This window comes from Orcinus orca, chromosome 10 (genome assembly GCF_937001465.1).
Source record: "Orcinus orca chromosome 10, mOrcOrc1.1, whole genome shotgun sequence".
NCBI classification, from domain to species: domain Eukaryota; kingdom Metazoa; phylum Chordata; class Mammalia; order Artiodactyla; family Delphinidae; genus Orcinus; species Orcinus orca.
In genome coordinates, this window is record NC_064568.1 from 75,904,898 (window position 1) to 75,919,495 (window position 14,598).

Genomic DNA, 14,598 nt, shown 5'->3' on the forward strand with positions numbered 1-14,598 from the left:
TTTTCATTACGGCTCTCGCTACTGAGCCGCTGTTTGGAATTGGAGCCTCCTTGCACAGGACTGCCGTGAAGATGATGATCTTAGCACTACAGTGAGCCTGGCAACTCCCTGAGGTGGCCATCAGAGGGTTTCTCATTAGAATAAGGAGTCCTGACCCTTGTTGTTTTGTTCCCTCTTCAGCGATGCTTAAATGCAGTTTGGACATCTGTACTGCTATTTTTGTCATCAGTACTGTCTTTTTATATTCACTGTTGATTTTCCCCTTTTCTATCTGCAGGCAAGAGTTTCACCTTGACCATAACTGTCTTCACAAATCCTCCTCAAGTCGCCACCTACCACAGAGCTATTAAAGTTACAGTGGATGGACCCCGGGAACCCAGAAGTAAGTGCTTGCCTTCCTACTGGAAATGGGAATAGAGTTTACAGAGACCCTGTGAGGAATTTATCCCAAATAAGTTAGTGCTACTTTCACATAGTTTGTTTGCCAAGTTTGCTATCTGCATATATTTTTATGAGGGACAATTAGGAGAACTTCACAGTTAGTAGAAAATCAAATTACACTTTTCACCTTTGCCGCAAAATTGCTAAGCCCTACATAACTTTGTGACTTTCCGTCGCTGTAATTTTTTACTAAAAATTCTGTTCATCCACTGGGCACAATAGACAAGGCAGAACAGATCCACGAGAGCTGAGGAAGAAAACAATACATTGAAAAATCCTGAGCTTAGTCAAAAAGCATTTGCGTGTGTTTCCCATGGTCTAAGAATGTGTTTTAACTTTTTACACTCAGTTCCCTTTATAAAGAGCACACCGCTTAATTACAAAGAATTTATTTGCAAAGGATAACTTGCTTGATTGTTACAACACTGTTGTTTGGTCTTGTTCTAGTAATTGCCACAGGTAGTTTCTTTAACAGAGTCAGGCCAGGTTTAAATCCACCTTGATTTATTTGTCTCCTGAGACATCTAGAAGGTTGAACCAGCATCATTTTAAGGCAGTGCACACAATCCATTTGGGCTAATATCATTTTCCTCCTAAACCTAAATTAAAACAGGTTTGCCTTCCCTGCCCCGCCCCCATAACTAATTTGAACATACTCACCAGAGCAGTATTTAAATATATTTAAGGATTAAAGACTATTTGATATATACAACATTAAAAATTCTATGCCAATGGAAACATCATACAGAACTCTGCCTTTGATGAGTGAATTCATTGGAGGCCTAGCCATTGTGTTTGGAGAGTTTAATTTGGTTTGTGGTGGAGGGACAGCTGGCAGAAATATTTGTTATATAACAATACACCTACCTGGGCAGTGAGAGTGGCATAGCTCTTCTTCCCCTAAAACCGAGAGCAAAGGGCTGGTGAAGTTTTGCCTCTACCCCTGGCAGCCTGTCCTTGAGCGGTGGGAACACGTGTTGCCTTCCGCTCCTCTGGCCGCTGTTTCATCTCACGAAGGCTGACTGCTTGCCTGAACTAGGGAGGTTTCCTGCCTCAAAAACCAGTCTTTGAGGTTTTTCTTTTCTCCGCCTTTCATGTGTACGGCGTTCTTCTAGATTTTCCAACGTTGGGAGTGCTGGACCTGTCTGCTCAGTTTGAGAATGTCCCGTTAGGCTGTGGCCACACACACGTCTCTGGTCGCCCCAAGTCTCTGGTTGTCGGGGCTAGTGGTCATGCAGTGCAGGTGAATCGATCAGCGCAGGGCCGTCTGGCCTGGTTTGGGGTTTTGTCTGACTTTTCTGGACTGCCATCCATCTGGGACGATGCCTTAGGATGGAAGACATCTTCTAGCATTTAATCTAATTAGCCCCTGCGTTCCTGGAAAGGCAGGGACATCCCTCTTAGTAATGCATAAAGCAGGATGGTAGTCTTTTAACATTTAACACGACTAATACTTGTCTTGTAAAGATGTTTCCTGCTGATCTCAGCTGCTTTTCTCAGTTCTTGGAAAAACCATCATTGTGTGTGTGTATATGTTTGTGTGCGTGTGTGTGTCCAGATGTTCACGGGTTGGTGCTCAGAGTTGATGGTTGGGAGAGGAAGCGGGGAAAGGTGGGTGCTGCCTCATTCTGAAAGTGGTGACAAAAGGGAGGAACAATAGCTTTGGGAAAGTCACTTCTCTTTCAAGCGAGGGTAGTATTACCTCATTCCCAAGAGGTTGTTGGAAGAATTAATCGTTGCTAGGTTCACTGCCCTGTGAAGGCAGAGAAGTGCTCTGAAAGCAATGAGGGTCACGGGTGGAGGGGGCCAGCTGGTACTTGTGTGACCTGGGTGCTGCTGAGGGTAGGAGGGGGAAGCAGATACAGAAGTCGAGTGGCAGACCATCACCCTAGGTCAGCCTGAGTAACATTGCTCATGATCCAGAAATATCTGTGGAAATGTGATGTCATTTGTCTGACATCACGAGGTGACTGGTCAAACTCAGTGTCTGGATGTAACGAAGGGTCTGGTATCAGTAACATTTTAATCCTACAACCTGGGTTCTCTGTACTGGATTATTTCCTTCTGCCCTGCTCTTGGCCATCTGGGCACTGAATGTTTGTAAGTATAGCTCTCATCTCAATATTGTTCTTTAATTTTGAGACTCCCAGGTGTGGAAAATGCCCAGGATTTTCAACTTCCTTCAACTGTGAGTATGATAGGATTTTGACTGGTTTTCGTGTATGTGATGGTAAATGGAGAATCCTCTAGAACATGGGTTGGCAAACTTTTTCTATAAAGTGCCAGATAGTAAATGATTTCAACCCTTTGGGCCATACGATCTCTGTCACAGGTACTCAGCTCTGCCAATGTAACTCAAAAGCAGCCTTCGGGCTTCCCTGGTGGCGCAGTGGTTGAGAGTCCGCCTGCCGATGCAGGGGACACGGGTTCGTGCCCCGGTCCGGGAAGATCCCACATGCCGCGGAGCGGCTGGACCCGTGAGCCATGGCCGCTGAGCCTGTGCATCCGGGGCCTGTGCTCTGCAACGGGAGAGGCCACAACAGTGAGAGGCCCACGTACCGCAGAAAAAAAAAAAAAAAAAGCAGCCTTCACCAATACATAAATGGATGGTTATGGCTGTGTTTCAATAAAACTTTACTTACAAAAACAGGTGGTGGGTGAGATTTGACACACAAGTTGTGGTTTGCCAATCACTGCTCTAGACTTCAAAGTGGCTTATTTTTTCGACCGTTAACAGAGAAGGACTTCAGAAAAAGGCTTTCCTCAGGGGAGAAAAAAAGACAATGAATGCAATTGTTTTAGCATCTTCTCCCACAAAATTTTAATTCTTTAAGTAGTGGTTGTCATTGAAAGAATGTACACCTGTTTATTGCTGCAGTGATTTGAAGGGGTTGAGTGTTTCGTGCTCTTGATTTCTGTTAATGGAATTTCAGCCCTTCTTTGGAAGACCATAGTATATATTGAACAGGCTACTTCTGGTAGATGAGCTGTTTGAACAAGGACAAGTTGTGCGTTAAGTGGTTGGGTCTTTACTCAGCAATAACATAGTGATTAAGGGTGTGGGCTCTTGTGTCAGGCTGTCTGGACTGAAAGCCCAGCTTCGCTGTTTACCAGTTGTGTGGTGGTAGGCAAGTTACCTAAGTTCTCTTTGCTTCAGTTTCCTCTGTTAAAGTGAGAATAATCATAATAGTGAGAAGAAGAATAATAGTATCTTTCTCGTCAGTTGCTGCAGAGATGTTCAGTGATGTCATGTATGTAAAATGCACAGCCCAGTGACTATCGTGTAGTAAGTGCTAATTAAGCATGAGCTGTTATTACATCAATTTCAGTGTCAGAAGTTTGCTGTAGTTTTGCTTAGCGTACGCTTCCAGGAAATAGATACCATCTAGATTCTGTTCTCTAGGGGAACATTTTTTTTTCTTGCGGATGGCTTTACTAATTTCTGCTCATCAGTAAATAACACTAATAAGTGCCATAAATTGTGCTTGAGCAGGTATTCGTGCTGCCTGAGGACAGCTGTACAGAACTGATGATAAACAATTTATTTGCAGCAAAGTCCAAGAGAGGATGCTCTGGCACTAGTACCCCTCCTCGGAGGCCCTGCTTATCAGCACATCTGCCAAGACTTGCTTTTCACTCAAAAATCAGAAAGGTTTCATCCTTCTATGTTTTCTGTCTCTGGCAGCTGAACTGGTGCTGTCACATCACAAACAACTCCTTTTCTTAATATACACATCTGGCGTTGGCAGTTGGACTAACTTCATAAGAGCACATGATCATCACTCATTACAAGATTAAAAAGTACCCCATGGCATCATTGATGTTTTTTAACTTTGATCTTCTGCAGTTGTGATTCATCTCAGTTATAAAACTTCCCTTTAAAGGAACATAGCCGATGACTTATTAGAACCTTCATCTTAAGTAGCGTAAACATGAGAAGGTGCACATCTTTACAAAGTGCCATTGATTTTCTTTGCCAGCTTATCATTTTAAGACATGACATCATACTTAAGATCCCAAATTTGTAAGTCTTGTGTTTAGGCAAGGCGTTTTGACCTCCTGTTGGCAAGTTAGCTCTGAAGAGGTACTGCCGTATGTTCGCCAGCAGAAGTCAGTGGAGCGCAGCGGCAACAGTAATGCGTTTGGATACCTCTTTTAAGCATCAGTTTCTATTAGGATCCTTTGTTCCTTGTATGCACTTGGTTCCAGCTGCAGTCTGATTGAAAGGATGTCTCCAGGAAGGTGAAATCTTGCTCAGCAGTGTCATGTTCTATTGCAGTGGTTCTGAGTTAGGGAAGAGGACTGATGGGAAGGGTATTATTGGCTGTGCAGAGGATGGAAAAAGTAAATCACCTTACACCGTCAGAAGCCTTTTCATTCTCTTGCTGCTTTGTCAGTTATCTATTGCTAAATAACAAACCATCCCCAAACATAATGGTTCTTACTTTTTTTTTTTGTCTGCACCGTGCCGCCTGTGGGGTCTTAGTTCCCCGACCAGGGATCGAACCTGGGCCCTCGGCAGTGAAAGCACGGAGTCCTAACCACTGGACCGCCAGGGAAGTCCCCATAATGGCTTAAAACAGCAACCGGTTTATTATTTCTCACGACTCTATGGGTTGACTGGGGTTCATCTGGATGGGTTTTCTGTGGTCTTGTTTGGCGTCTTTCTTGTGTCTGCAGTAACATGGTGGCTAGTGCTGGAACGTGCATGATGGCCTCATTGCTATGTCTGGCGCCTTGGTGGGATGGCTGGAAGGTTGGGCCTGGTGGAATAAGGGGACAGCTGGGCCTTTCTCTCTCTCCTGTAGTCCCAGAGCCTCGCCCTCTCCATGCGGCTTCTCTAGCAGAGTCTGACTTCCTATATGGCAGCTCAGGTCTCCCTCAGGTGCAAAAGTGTGAGCTTTCAGGTCTTCGTAAGGCTTCTTAAGGCTCAGAACTACTATGGAGTTACTTCCTCCACATTCTGTTGGTTAAAGCAACATACAGGTGCAGCCTAGCCTCAAGGTGGGGTGGGTAACCCCACAAGGATATTAATGATGGGGGCAGTGGTTCACTGGACCACCAATATCACCAACTTCCATCAGTGCTTAGATGGGAAATGTCATTGTTGCAACAGGAGAAATAACTTTTTGAGGTACCATCTCCTGAAAAGATCTCTTGACTTTTTTGGGTTTTTTGTTTGTTTGTTTGTTTCTTTTGTCTTTTGCGGCACACGGGCCTCCCACTGCTGTGGCCTCTCCCGCTGCGGAGCACAGGCTCCGGATGCGCAGGCTCAGTGGCCATGGCTCACAGGCCCAGCCGCTGCGCGGCACGTGGGATCCTCCCGGACCAGGGCACGAACCCGTGTGCCCTGCGTCGGCAGGCGGACTCTCAACCACTGCGCCACCAGGGAAGCCCGATCTCTTGACTTTTTAATCTGGGAGACATTTAAAGTTCTACAAGGTGACTCCAAGTTTCAGTGATAGTAGCTTCACTCTGAATTGGACCAGTTTGGTAATTACCAGATGAATTAAGGGTGGGTGTTACCTTGTGGTGCTTGGTATTAACAGGTCAGTAGCAAGCCAAGCCAGATCAATACTCTTATTTGAGAAGAACATTAGATCTTTGAACATAAAGAGGTTATTAGCCTTGCTTGGCAACATGGCAAGTCTGTAGCCAAAGTGTCTTATGACTCTTCCAATAAGCAAGCCTGGAGGCTTTGTATTCCACATCACCCAGCACTGAAAAGTCTCACTTGCCAGCACACCTGCAAACCTGATACCTAACACACATGGATGGGTTTCTAATAGCTTTTGTGTGTTGTGCCCCAGGGAAGTAAATCATAGTTAATAGTTTCTCTCAGGGAGAGGCCAGAGCCATCACCTGTGTCCTTACTGCTGGGACACTCCCAGTCACTGCTGGCCAGCTACCTGTCCTGACCTGGTGGGCGAAGGGGGAAGCCCCACCTTTTCTTTCCCACCATCCGGCTCCCTTCCTGTAGGCTTGGAGCGAATGGCTGCAGCAGTGCTCTGCTTGGCTCCGCTTGTGATTTCAGTAGGGCTGGCGCTTAGGTGAGTGAGAGCTTCTCTGGACGTGCAGGGTATGTGTGTGTTTCTAGAGCTGCGTCAGCACCCTGCTTCACCCAGCTTGTCAGGCTTGTGTCCTGCAGCCAAACTGTTTTCTTTTCCCCGCTCGTTCCTTCTCACCTGTGTCCAGTTCATCAGCACATTTTTAATTCTTTAGAGAATGTTTTATTTTTCCATCTTCTTGGGCACTTCCAGTTGCAGACATTTTACCTTATAAACTGAAGGTAACAGATGTAATCAAAACAGAGTGGTCTGGGCACAGAATCGTCTCATTTTTCTCCTGTGCTGTTCCACCCAGTTCTGAGACTGGATCACCTCCAGTCCCGTGAAGGGTGGCGAGAATGGCGAGCCTGGCATTTTCTCTGCCTGATTGCAGATGGTGTCAGCGGCAGCTGGCTTTTATCCTCCACTACTCTTCATCCTAGTTGGGTGAAGCAATAGGCTTTTGATGATGGCTGGCTGGCCCATGACCTTTCCTTATTTATCCATGGTGGATGCTGATATAAAGCTTGGTCACCTGTGAAAGAAAATAGGGGGCATGTAAAGTGTGTTGGATGGAGGGACAGCCGAATTGTTTTAAAGCTATTTGATACATCTGGACACAGTTCTTGCGTTCACATCCTTGCTGTCTGTGGAGACAATTTGAGATACCCTTGCTATTGGTAAGCCTCGTAACATATTCCTGAGGCCACAGACCTGAATTTTAGTCTTTGGTGGAAAGTATTAGTAGAAAAGCCTTTAACTCTTTTTTAACGGGGAAACAATTTTTTTTTTTTTTTCCGGTACGCGGGCCTCTCACTGTTGTGGCCTCTCCCGTTGCGGAGCACAGGCTCCGGACGCGCAGGCTCAGCGGCCATGGCTTACGGGCCCAGCCGCTCCGCAGCATGTGGGATCTTCCCGGACCGGGGCATGAACCCGTGTCCCCTGCATCGGCAGGCGGACTCTCAACCACTGCGCCACCAGGGAAGCCCCAGTTTTTTTTTTAATGAAAGATTCTTTAAATTCTATAGTGCTTTACAGTTTTCAAAAGTTTCACACATATAATCCCATAATAACCCTTTTCTTTTCCCCCTACCCCTATATTGTCCCTCCCCTCTTCCCTTTTCCCACCGGTAACCATTAGTTTGTCTTGTATATCTGTGAGTCGGCTTCTTTTTTGTTTTATTCACTAGTTTGTTGTATTTTTTAGATTCCACATATAAGTGATATCATACAGTATTTGTCTTTCTCTGTCTGACTTATTTCATTTTGCATAATGCCCTCCAAGTTCATCCATGTTGCTGCAAAAAAGCCCTTCACTTCTTGACTTGCAGACTTCCAGTGGTTCTTCCCTGTCTCTGAAGTGCCCAAGGAATGGACATGATGGGTACATGTCATGTTTGATATTTACAAGTCAGCAAACACAAGCAGCAGTTTGATGGTCATAAATATTCATCCTTTAGTCACTGGTATACAAAACATCGTTGAACATTTTTTAAAAAATAAAATTTATTTATTTATTTATTTTTGGCTGTGTTGGATCTTTGTTGCTGCATGCGGGCTTTCTCTGGTTGCATCGAGCCGGGGCTACTCTTCCCTGGGGTGCGTCGGCTTCTCGCTGCAGTGGCTTCTCTTGTGGAGCACGGGCTCTAGGTGCACGGGCTTCAGTAGTTGTGGCATGCGGGTTCAGTAGTTGTGGCTCGTGGGCTCTAGAGCACAGGCTCAGTAGTTGTGGTGCACGGGCTTAGTTGCTCCGCGGCCTGTGGGATCTTCCTGGACCAGGGCTCGAACCCATGTCCCCTGCATTGAGCAGGTGGATTCTTAACCACTGCGCCACCAGGGAAGTCTTGTTGAACATCTTTGACTTAAGAGAATAATCACAGTTTTAAAAAACTGTTCCCTTTCCCCCTTTCCTTAAGGAGGGTGGTGAGGGAGAGTCAGAAGCGCTGGTGGAGGTTAAGTCTGGTGGTTGGTGGAATGTATTCTTGAGAAGAGCCTTTTTAAATCTCTTTCAGTACTATTTTTTTCTGTTGACTGACTGTCAGGGGCTGGGAAGATGGCCAAGAAGGAAATGACACATCGAGAGGCATTTTGGGTTGTGCAACATTCTGTGGAACTGATGCAAGGCTATATGGCCTGTTTACACATTCCTTTGCTCGCAGACGGCATGGCAGTAATTGAATTCAGCAGCACATGGCATGCTGCAGCAAGGAGCCGGGCCTTCACATCCTTTCATGGCAAATTGTCGCAGCCGTTAAAACATGCTCGTGTCCCTCCTTTGCACTCTCCCCTGGCTTCCCAGTTCCAAAAGTGCTTTCTCAGTGTATCGGACGTGTGTTCACAAGGAGTGTGGCTTTCCCAGTAAGAACACCTTGTCCACAGACACGGTTCCAGTTGATATATTTACTTGTAACTAAATATAGCATGGCAGGTTTTCAAGCGATATATGCTCTCAAAACACACACAGACTGGTTCCAAGTGTGTCACCGGTTTATATCTCACTGTAAGTCAGAAATCATTCATTCTTAAAACAATGTTAGGGACTTGAGAGAGAGGACAAAATTTTTTGGCTTTATTTATTTTATAAAAGATGAATTTTCCTTCCCAAGAGAGAGAATTCCCAATAGATCACAGAACTACCTTACTTCTATTTTGTTTGTACTCTAGCATTTGCTTCAGGAAGGGATGGACCAGAGGAGAATGGGAAATACTTAAAAATAACAGAGAAAAAAGATATGTTATGTTGCTCTTCATATTCATACTTGTCCCTACCTCGCATGTTATAGCCCAACTTTATGGTGTCAGCTAAAGCCTATCTTTGGTCTTCACATAAAATCTCGGCAGTTTTTATTTAGGCAGGCATGGAAAATAATTGCTCACGTTTTTCGAGAAACTCTTGGAAATTAAGGGAGTTCATAAAAAAGCACGTAAATTGAAAATATTAATTCAAGGTCATATGCAGGAGACTGTATTTGGGATGTGGTACTTACGTAGCAAAGGAAGGGCTCCCCGTTCCCCTCCAAATTTCTCTGCTGCTGTGCACTGGCAGTGAGACTCTTTGCTAGCAGACAGAAGGACTTCATTAAAATTCAGGATTACGGCTTATATCCAGACACCTCTGAGAAAGGTAACTCAGACTTAAATTTGTATTAAGATAGAAAACAAGTCATCTTGAATCCTTTATTGGCAGCGGTCTTGGGGAGATAAAGGGAGAGTTATCAGCCAAGTCCTGTGTACTAGAAGTAAACAGAGAGTCAGGTGGGCAGGCAGGGCCTTGGCCAGCCTTGAAGGCAGTCATTGCCAAGTTCAAGTGTTGCAATTTTGCTGCAGGTCAGCTGTTGCAGTGTGGATTCCTGATGCTTTTCAGGTCTGGTGTATTACTAAGAGTGCAGGATTTTATAATTTCAGGCTGTGAGTTTGGGTTTTTATATTTCCATATTTCCCCCTTTTGCAAACATTTCCCTTTAATAAGAGTATTTCTCATCTAGTTTTGTTCTAGATATGTGCCGGCTTTTTTCCTCTCCTGGTTTGCAAATTATCATTCAATTTCTTTCTTTTCTTTTAGTAATTATCATTACTATTCTAAAGTGTATATCTGTCTTAATAAAACTCACCACAATCTCTGTCTACCTCTTGGATAATAGAAGAACCTTAGCATACTTTTAACTGCAGTCACTCTCTCTCTCTCTCTTTTTTTTTTGGAGTCAGAGAGATCTTGTTTTATTTTTCTCCCTTTTTAATTGAAGTATAGTTGATTTACAGTGTTTCTGGTGTACAGCAAAGTGATTCAGTTATGTATATATATATATTCTTTTTCAGATTCTTTTCCATTACAGGTTACTGCAAGATATTGAGTATAGTTCCCTGTGCTATACAGTGGGTCCTTGTTGTGTAATCTATTTTATATATAGTGGTGTGTATTAGTTAATCCCAAACTCCTAATTTATCCCCCCCTTTCCCCTTTGGTAACTGTAAGTTTGACTCTGTCTCTCCTAATGTCGCTGTCTGATTCTTTTTCCCTGTGGCCACGTGGCGTGGCATGCGGGATCCTAGTTCTCCAACCAACGATTAAACCTGTGCCCCCTGCAGTGGAAGCGTGGAGTCTTAGCCACTGGACCACCAGGGAAGTCCCTGTCTGATTTTTTTTTTTTTTTTGCGGTACGCGGGCCTCTCACTGTTGTGGCGTCTCCCGTTGCGTAGCACAGGCCCCGGACGCGCAGGCTCAGCGGCCATGGCTCACGGGCCCAGCTGCTCCGCGGCATGTGGGATCTTCCCGGACCGGGGCATGAACCTGTGTCCCCTGCATTGGCAGGCAGACTTCCAACCACTGTGCCACCAGGGAAGCCCCCCGTCTGATATTTTTATCTGTTTTATGCTCCCCGAATTAGTCATCATCAGTATTTAAATTGTTTATTTCATATTTACCTGTATGTTTATCGGTTTATTCGCTCACCATTCCTTCTTGCACCTCAGTTCTTCCTTCTGGATTCAGTTTTCTTTATGTAGGTCCTTTGGTAGCTCCTTCAGCGAGAACCTGTTTGTCGTAAACTCCTTTTTTTTTTCCTGAAAACGTTAGCAGTTGTGGCTGCCGGCTGCCAGCGTGACATGGTGTGAGAGGCACCCTACAGGGAGTCTGGGAGCCACACTCCTAGCCATTCTCTAGGCTGAGACTTTCAGGCCATTATGATCAGGTTAGTGGAGTAGTAGTTAAGGGAATGGAATCCAGGACAGGTATACTTTCATGAACGATGGATGAAGGGAAATAGGGGCTCTGAAAAGTCCAGAGCCAGTGGGTGGAGAGGTGGTGGGAGGGAATGTTCCCACAGACAGAGTCAATGGAGGGGACATTTAGGGAGAGGAAATTCAACCCCCAACTTCACTGTTTTGCCTTCGGCAGGGCCCGTGGTGCTCTGGAACTTTCTATCCAAATTTATGGTAAAGAACTCCATCACTGCACTTGACTCTCTGAGGTCATCTGGCTGCTGCTCATTGAACAACCAGAGCGGCACTTCTTAGATGTTGTGTCCACACGTCTTCTGTCATTTTAGTGAGAGTACAGGACTCAGAGCCAAAAGATGCTTCATTTAGCGAAAGAAGGTCCATGAGTCACTGGATGAAGCAGGGGGAGAAAACAGATGTGTGGACTAGAGGAGCATGGTTCAGGAGAACCAGGGCCACGGTCTTGGGTAGTACTGTCTGTAAGCAAAGTAGATGGGGTGACTCCAGCGTTGGCTCTGTGCACGCCTCCTTGGAGTTATGCAGGAAGTGGCTGGTGGGAAGAGGCCAGCTGACTCTCAAGCAAGCTGGTACTTTCCACCTTTTCATGGCTCCTCGGACTGTATATGCACCCTGTGTGACGTGCATCTTCTCATTCTTTACCTTCTTGACACTAATTTTCACGAGCTACAACTTGGGTGAAAATGCCAGTATGTATTTTGCTGGGCAAAACTCAGGGTGATTTAACCTGGGCTCTATGCCTCCTTAGGGTTGGTCCTGGAAATTATTCGTAGAAAAATATGGGCCCTTCAGAGAGATTATGAAGGTGCTGAAACACTATTATACCGGAAGTGAGGAGAAATATAGATGTGTTTAAAAAAAAAGGCTGATTGTGAAGTCTGGGTTACTAATTCTAGAGCTTTGGTTTCTGTTTCACCTCCTTGCCATTCCCTCTATTCTACAAAAACAAGTTACAATTTTTTTTGTACCATGAGGGCTATTTCAGGGCAGTTTAATGGGGATTTCATCTGTATTGGTAGTTTGTGTTGAAGATGTGGGTTCAGCTGTGGTTGAGGGAATTGGAGGACCTGGAAAGTCCTCTTCTGAGACCTCAATGCCATCTTAGTGACACTGAGCAAATCGCTACACTTCTCTCCAGTTCAATCTCTTCATCCTTTTAGTGGAAATAGACATGAAGACAACTTCAGAATATCTGGGAGTAACTCCTAAGGAATGATCATAAAGTACTTGGCACACATGAAGGGCAACTTAAGTACCACATAGTAATTATGTAGCGCCTTCCTGCAAGGAGTTCCAAAGGCTTAGACTGTTACCTCACTGATTCTCTTTACATCCCTTTGAGGGATGCATTATGCATTTTATGGGTGGGTAAACTGAGGCATGGGCACTTGAAAACTCATTTGCTGCATGTTGGTCTGCAAGTCAGCAGATGATTTATGGAGGTGGGCAAGGAGCCCAGGTCTCTTCCTGTTCAGTTATTCACTGCTCGGACTCCCTGCTGCTTCGTCATTAAAGTTGTGGGAGCTCCTGGTATCGTGCCCAGGGTATTCTTGGTTGATGTTATGAAGTAGTATTACCTGAGAGGCAAGCCTGGTGATGTGGTAGCCTTGCTGTATAGTAAAAAAGTCCCAAGGTATAAGGCCTCACACACAGAAGACATATATATATATATATATAGGTAAATGTGTGTGTGTGTGTGTGTGTGTGTGAATGAATATCTATATGTTTGTTGAATGAGTCTTGAATTCATTAAGATGAAAGTTGAACAGAGCTGAAAACACCGAATTTTGTGTGATGAACACAAGTTTTGTAAGTTAACCCTCAGTAGAATCTCACTTTGAATACCATTGAAATAAAGCTGGTTAACCTTAAAAAAAAAATCACTCAAGTAGAAAATGCAGACAAGTACATGGTGGAAAAACTAGAGAATAAAAATTAATCAAAAGAAGAAAATTTTAAAAAGGTCCATAATCGCATCTCCGAAGATTTCCACTGCCAGTGATACATCCTGGATATTAATAAATAATATTCATTACTCATTAAATTATCATAGAAATTAAATGCCGGCTCTTCTGTGAAGGACTCAGCCATGAGGACATAGCATCAGCAAGATGATGGGAATGCTACAAGAGGCGTGACTATGTTGAAGCCGAAAGGAGAGAGAATAACTGGACACGAGATTAATTGTTTTAAGGAGCAGAAGCAAGACGATGGGACCGACCAGTTTCCAGTTAAAGCCTTGGAAGAGGCAGCAGCTGTCTCTGTGATGGGGGGCAGGGTAGGGCAGGGCGTGGCCCTGGCCAGGTCTGAATGATTAAACCAGACGGATCTGGGTGGGATCCCTCCCTCCCTCCCACCCTCCCACCACCCTGTCCCACTGCTAAAAATACCACTCCCCCAGGGGCTTCCCTGGTGGCGCAGTGGTTGAGAGTCCGCCTGCCGATGCAGGGGACACGGGTTCGTGCCCCAGTCCGGGAAGATCCCACATGCCGCGGAGCGGCTGGGCCCGTGAGCCATGGCCGCTGAGCCTGCGCGTCCGGAGCCTGTGCTCTGCAGTGGGAGAGGCCACAGCAGTGAGAGGCCCATGTACCGCAAAAAAAAAAAAAATACCACCCCCCAAAATACCAACCCCATTTGTAATAGCTGACAGAGCCCTTTATAAGACAGTTAGAGATGTTTTTTCCCTTCCAGTTTTATTGAGATATCACGGACTCATAGCACTGAATGTGTTTAAGGTGTACAGCATAATGGTTTGGCTTACCTACATCATGAAATGATCACCGCAGGAAGTTTAGGCAACATCCATCATCTCCTATAGGTACAACATTAAAGAAATAGGAAAAATATTTTTTCCTTGTGATGAGAACTCTTAGGATTTACTCTTAACCGCTTTCATATATCATAGACAGCAGTGTTAATTAGATCACTCATGTTGTATATGACATCCCTAGTACTTATTTATCTTATAACCGGAAGTCTCTACCTTTTGATGGCCTTCATCCCATTCCCCCCCCCCCCCCGGCCCCTAGATATGTTTTAAAATGTAAATATTTCCAGCAGTGGAGACATTTATTCCTTCAAAAACTGAGTGTGTGCTGTTAGCCAGTGCCAGTTATACAAAGCAGAGCAGACATGACCCCGCCTTTGAGGAGCCATTCGGTGGGCAAGACAGTCAAGAAGTGGGCAAACGAACCTTTATCTATAATTGCATCTAACTGCAAGTTGTGACAAGTGTTGTAAGGGGAACTGATGTAGTAATAAAGAAGGATGGGGCATTGGGGGACAGCTGGGAACCTATTCTAGAGTGTGAAGGGAAGGAGGTTCCATTAGAGCAGAGACCTGAGGGTGAGACAGAGCCAGCTCTAGGAAGAGTGGG

General features: G+C 45.0%; 1 protein-coding gene across 5 annotated transcripts in view; it reads left to right on the plus strand.

Annotated features, from left to right (window-relative positions):
• RUNX2 (RUNX family transcription factor 2) overlaps positions 1 to 14,598 on the plus strand; it is a 220,623-nt gene that overhangs the window by 14,813 nt on the left and 191,212 nt on the right. For all 5 annotated transcript variants that reach the window (XM_033423884.2, XM_033423887.2, XM_033423885.2 and 2 more), the window contains exon 3: positions 278 to 382. In XM_033423884.2, coding sequence (XP_033279775.2) covers positions 278 to 382 — 105 coding nt within the window. The remainder of the gene's footprint in view (positions 1 to 277; positions 383 to 14,598) is intronic.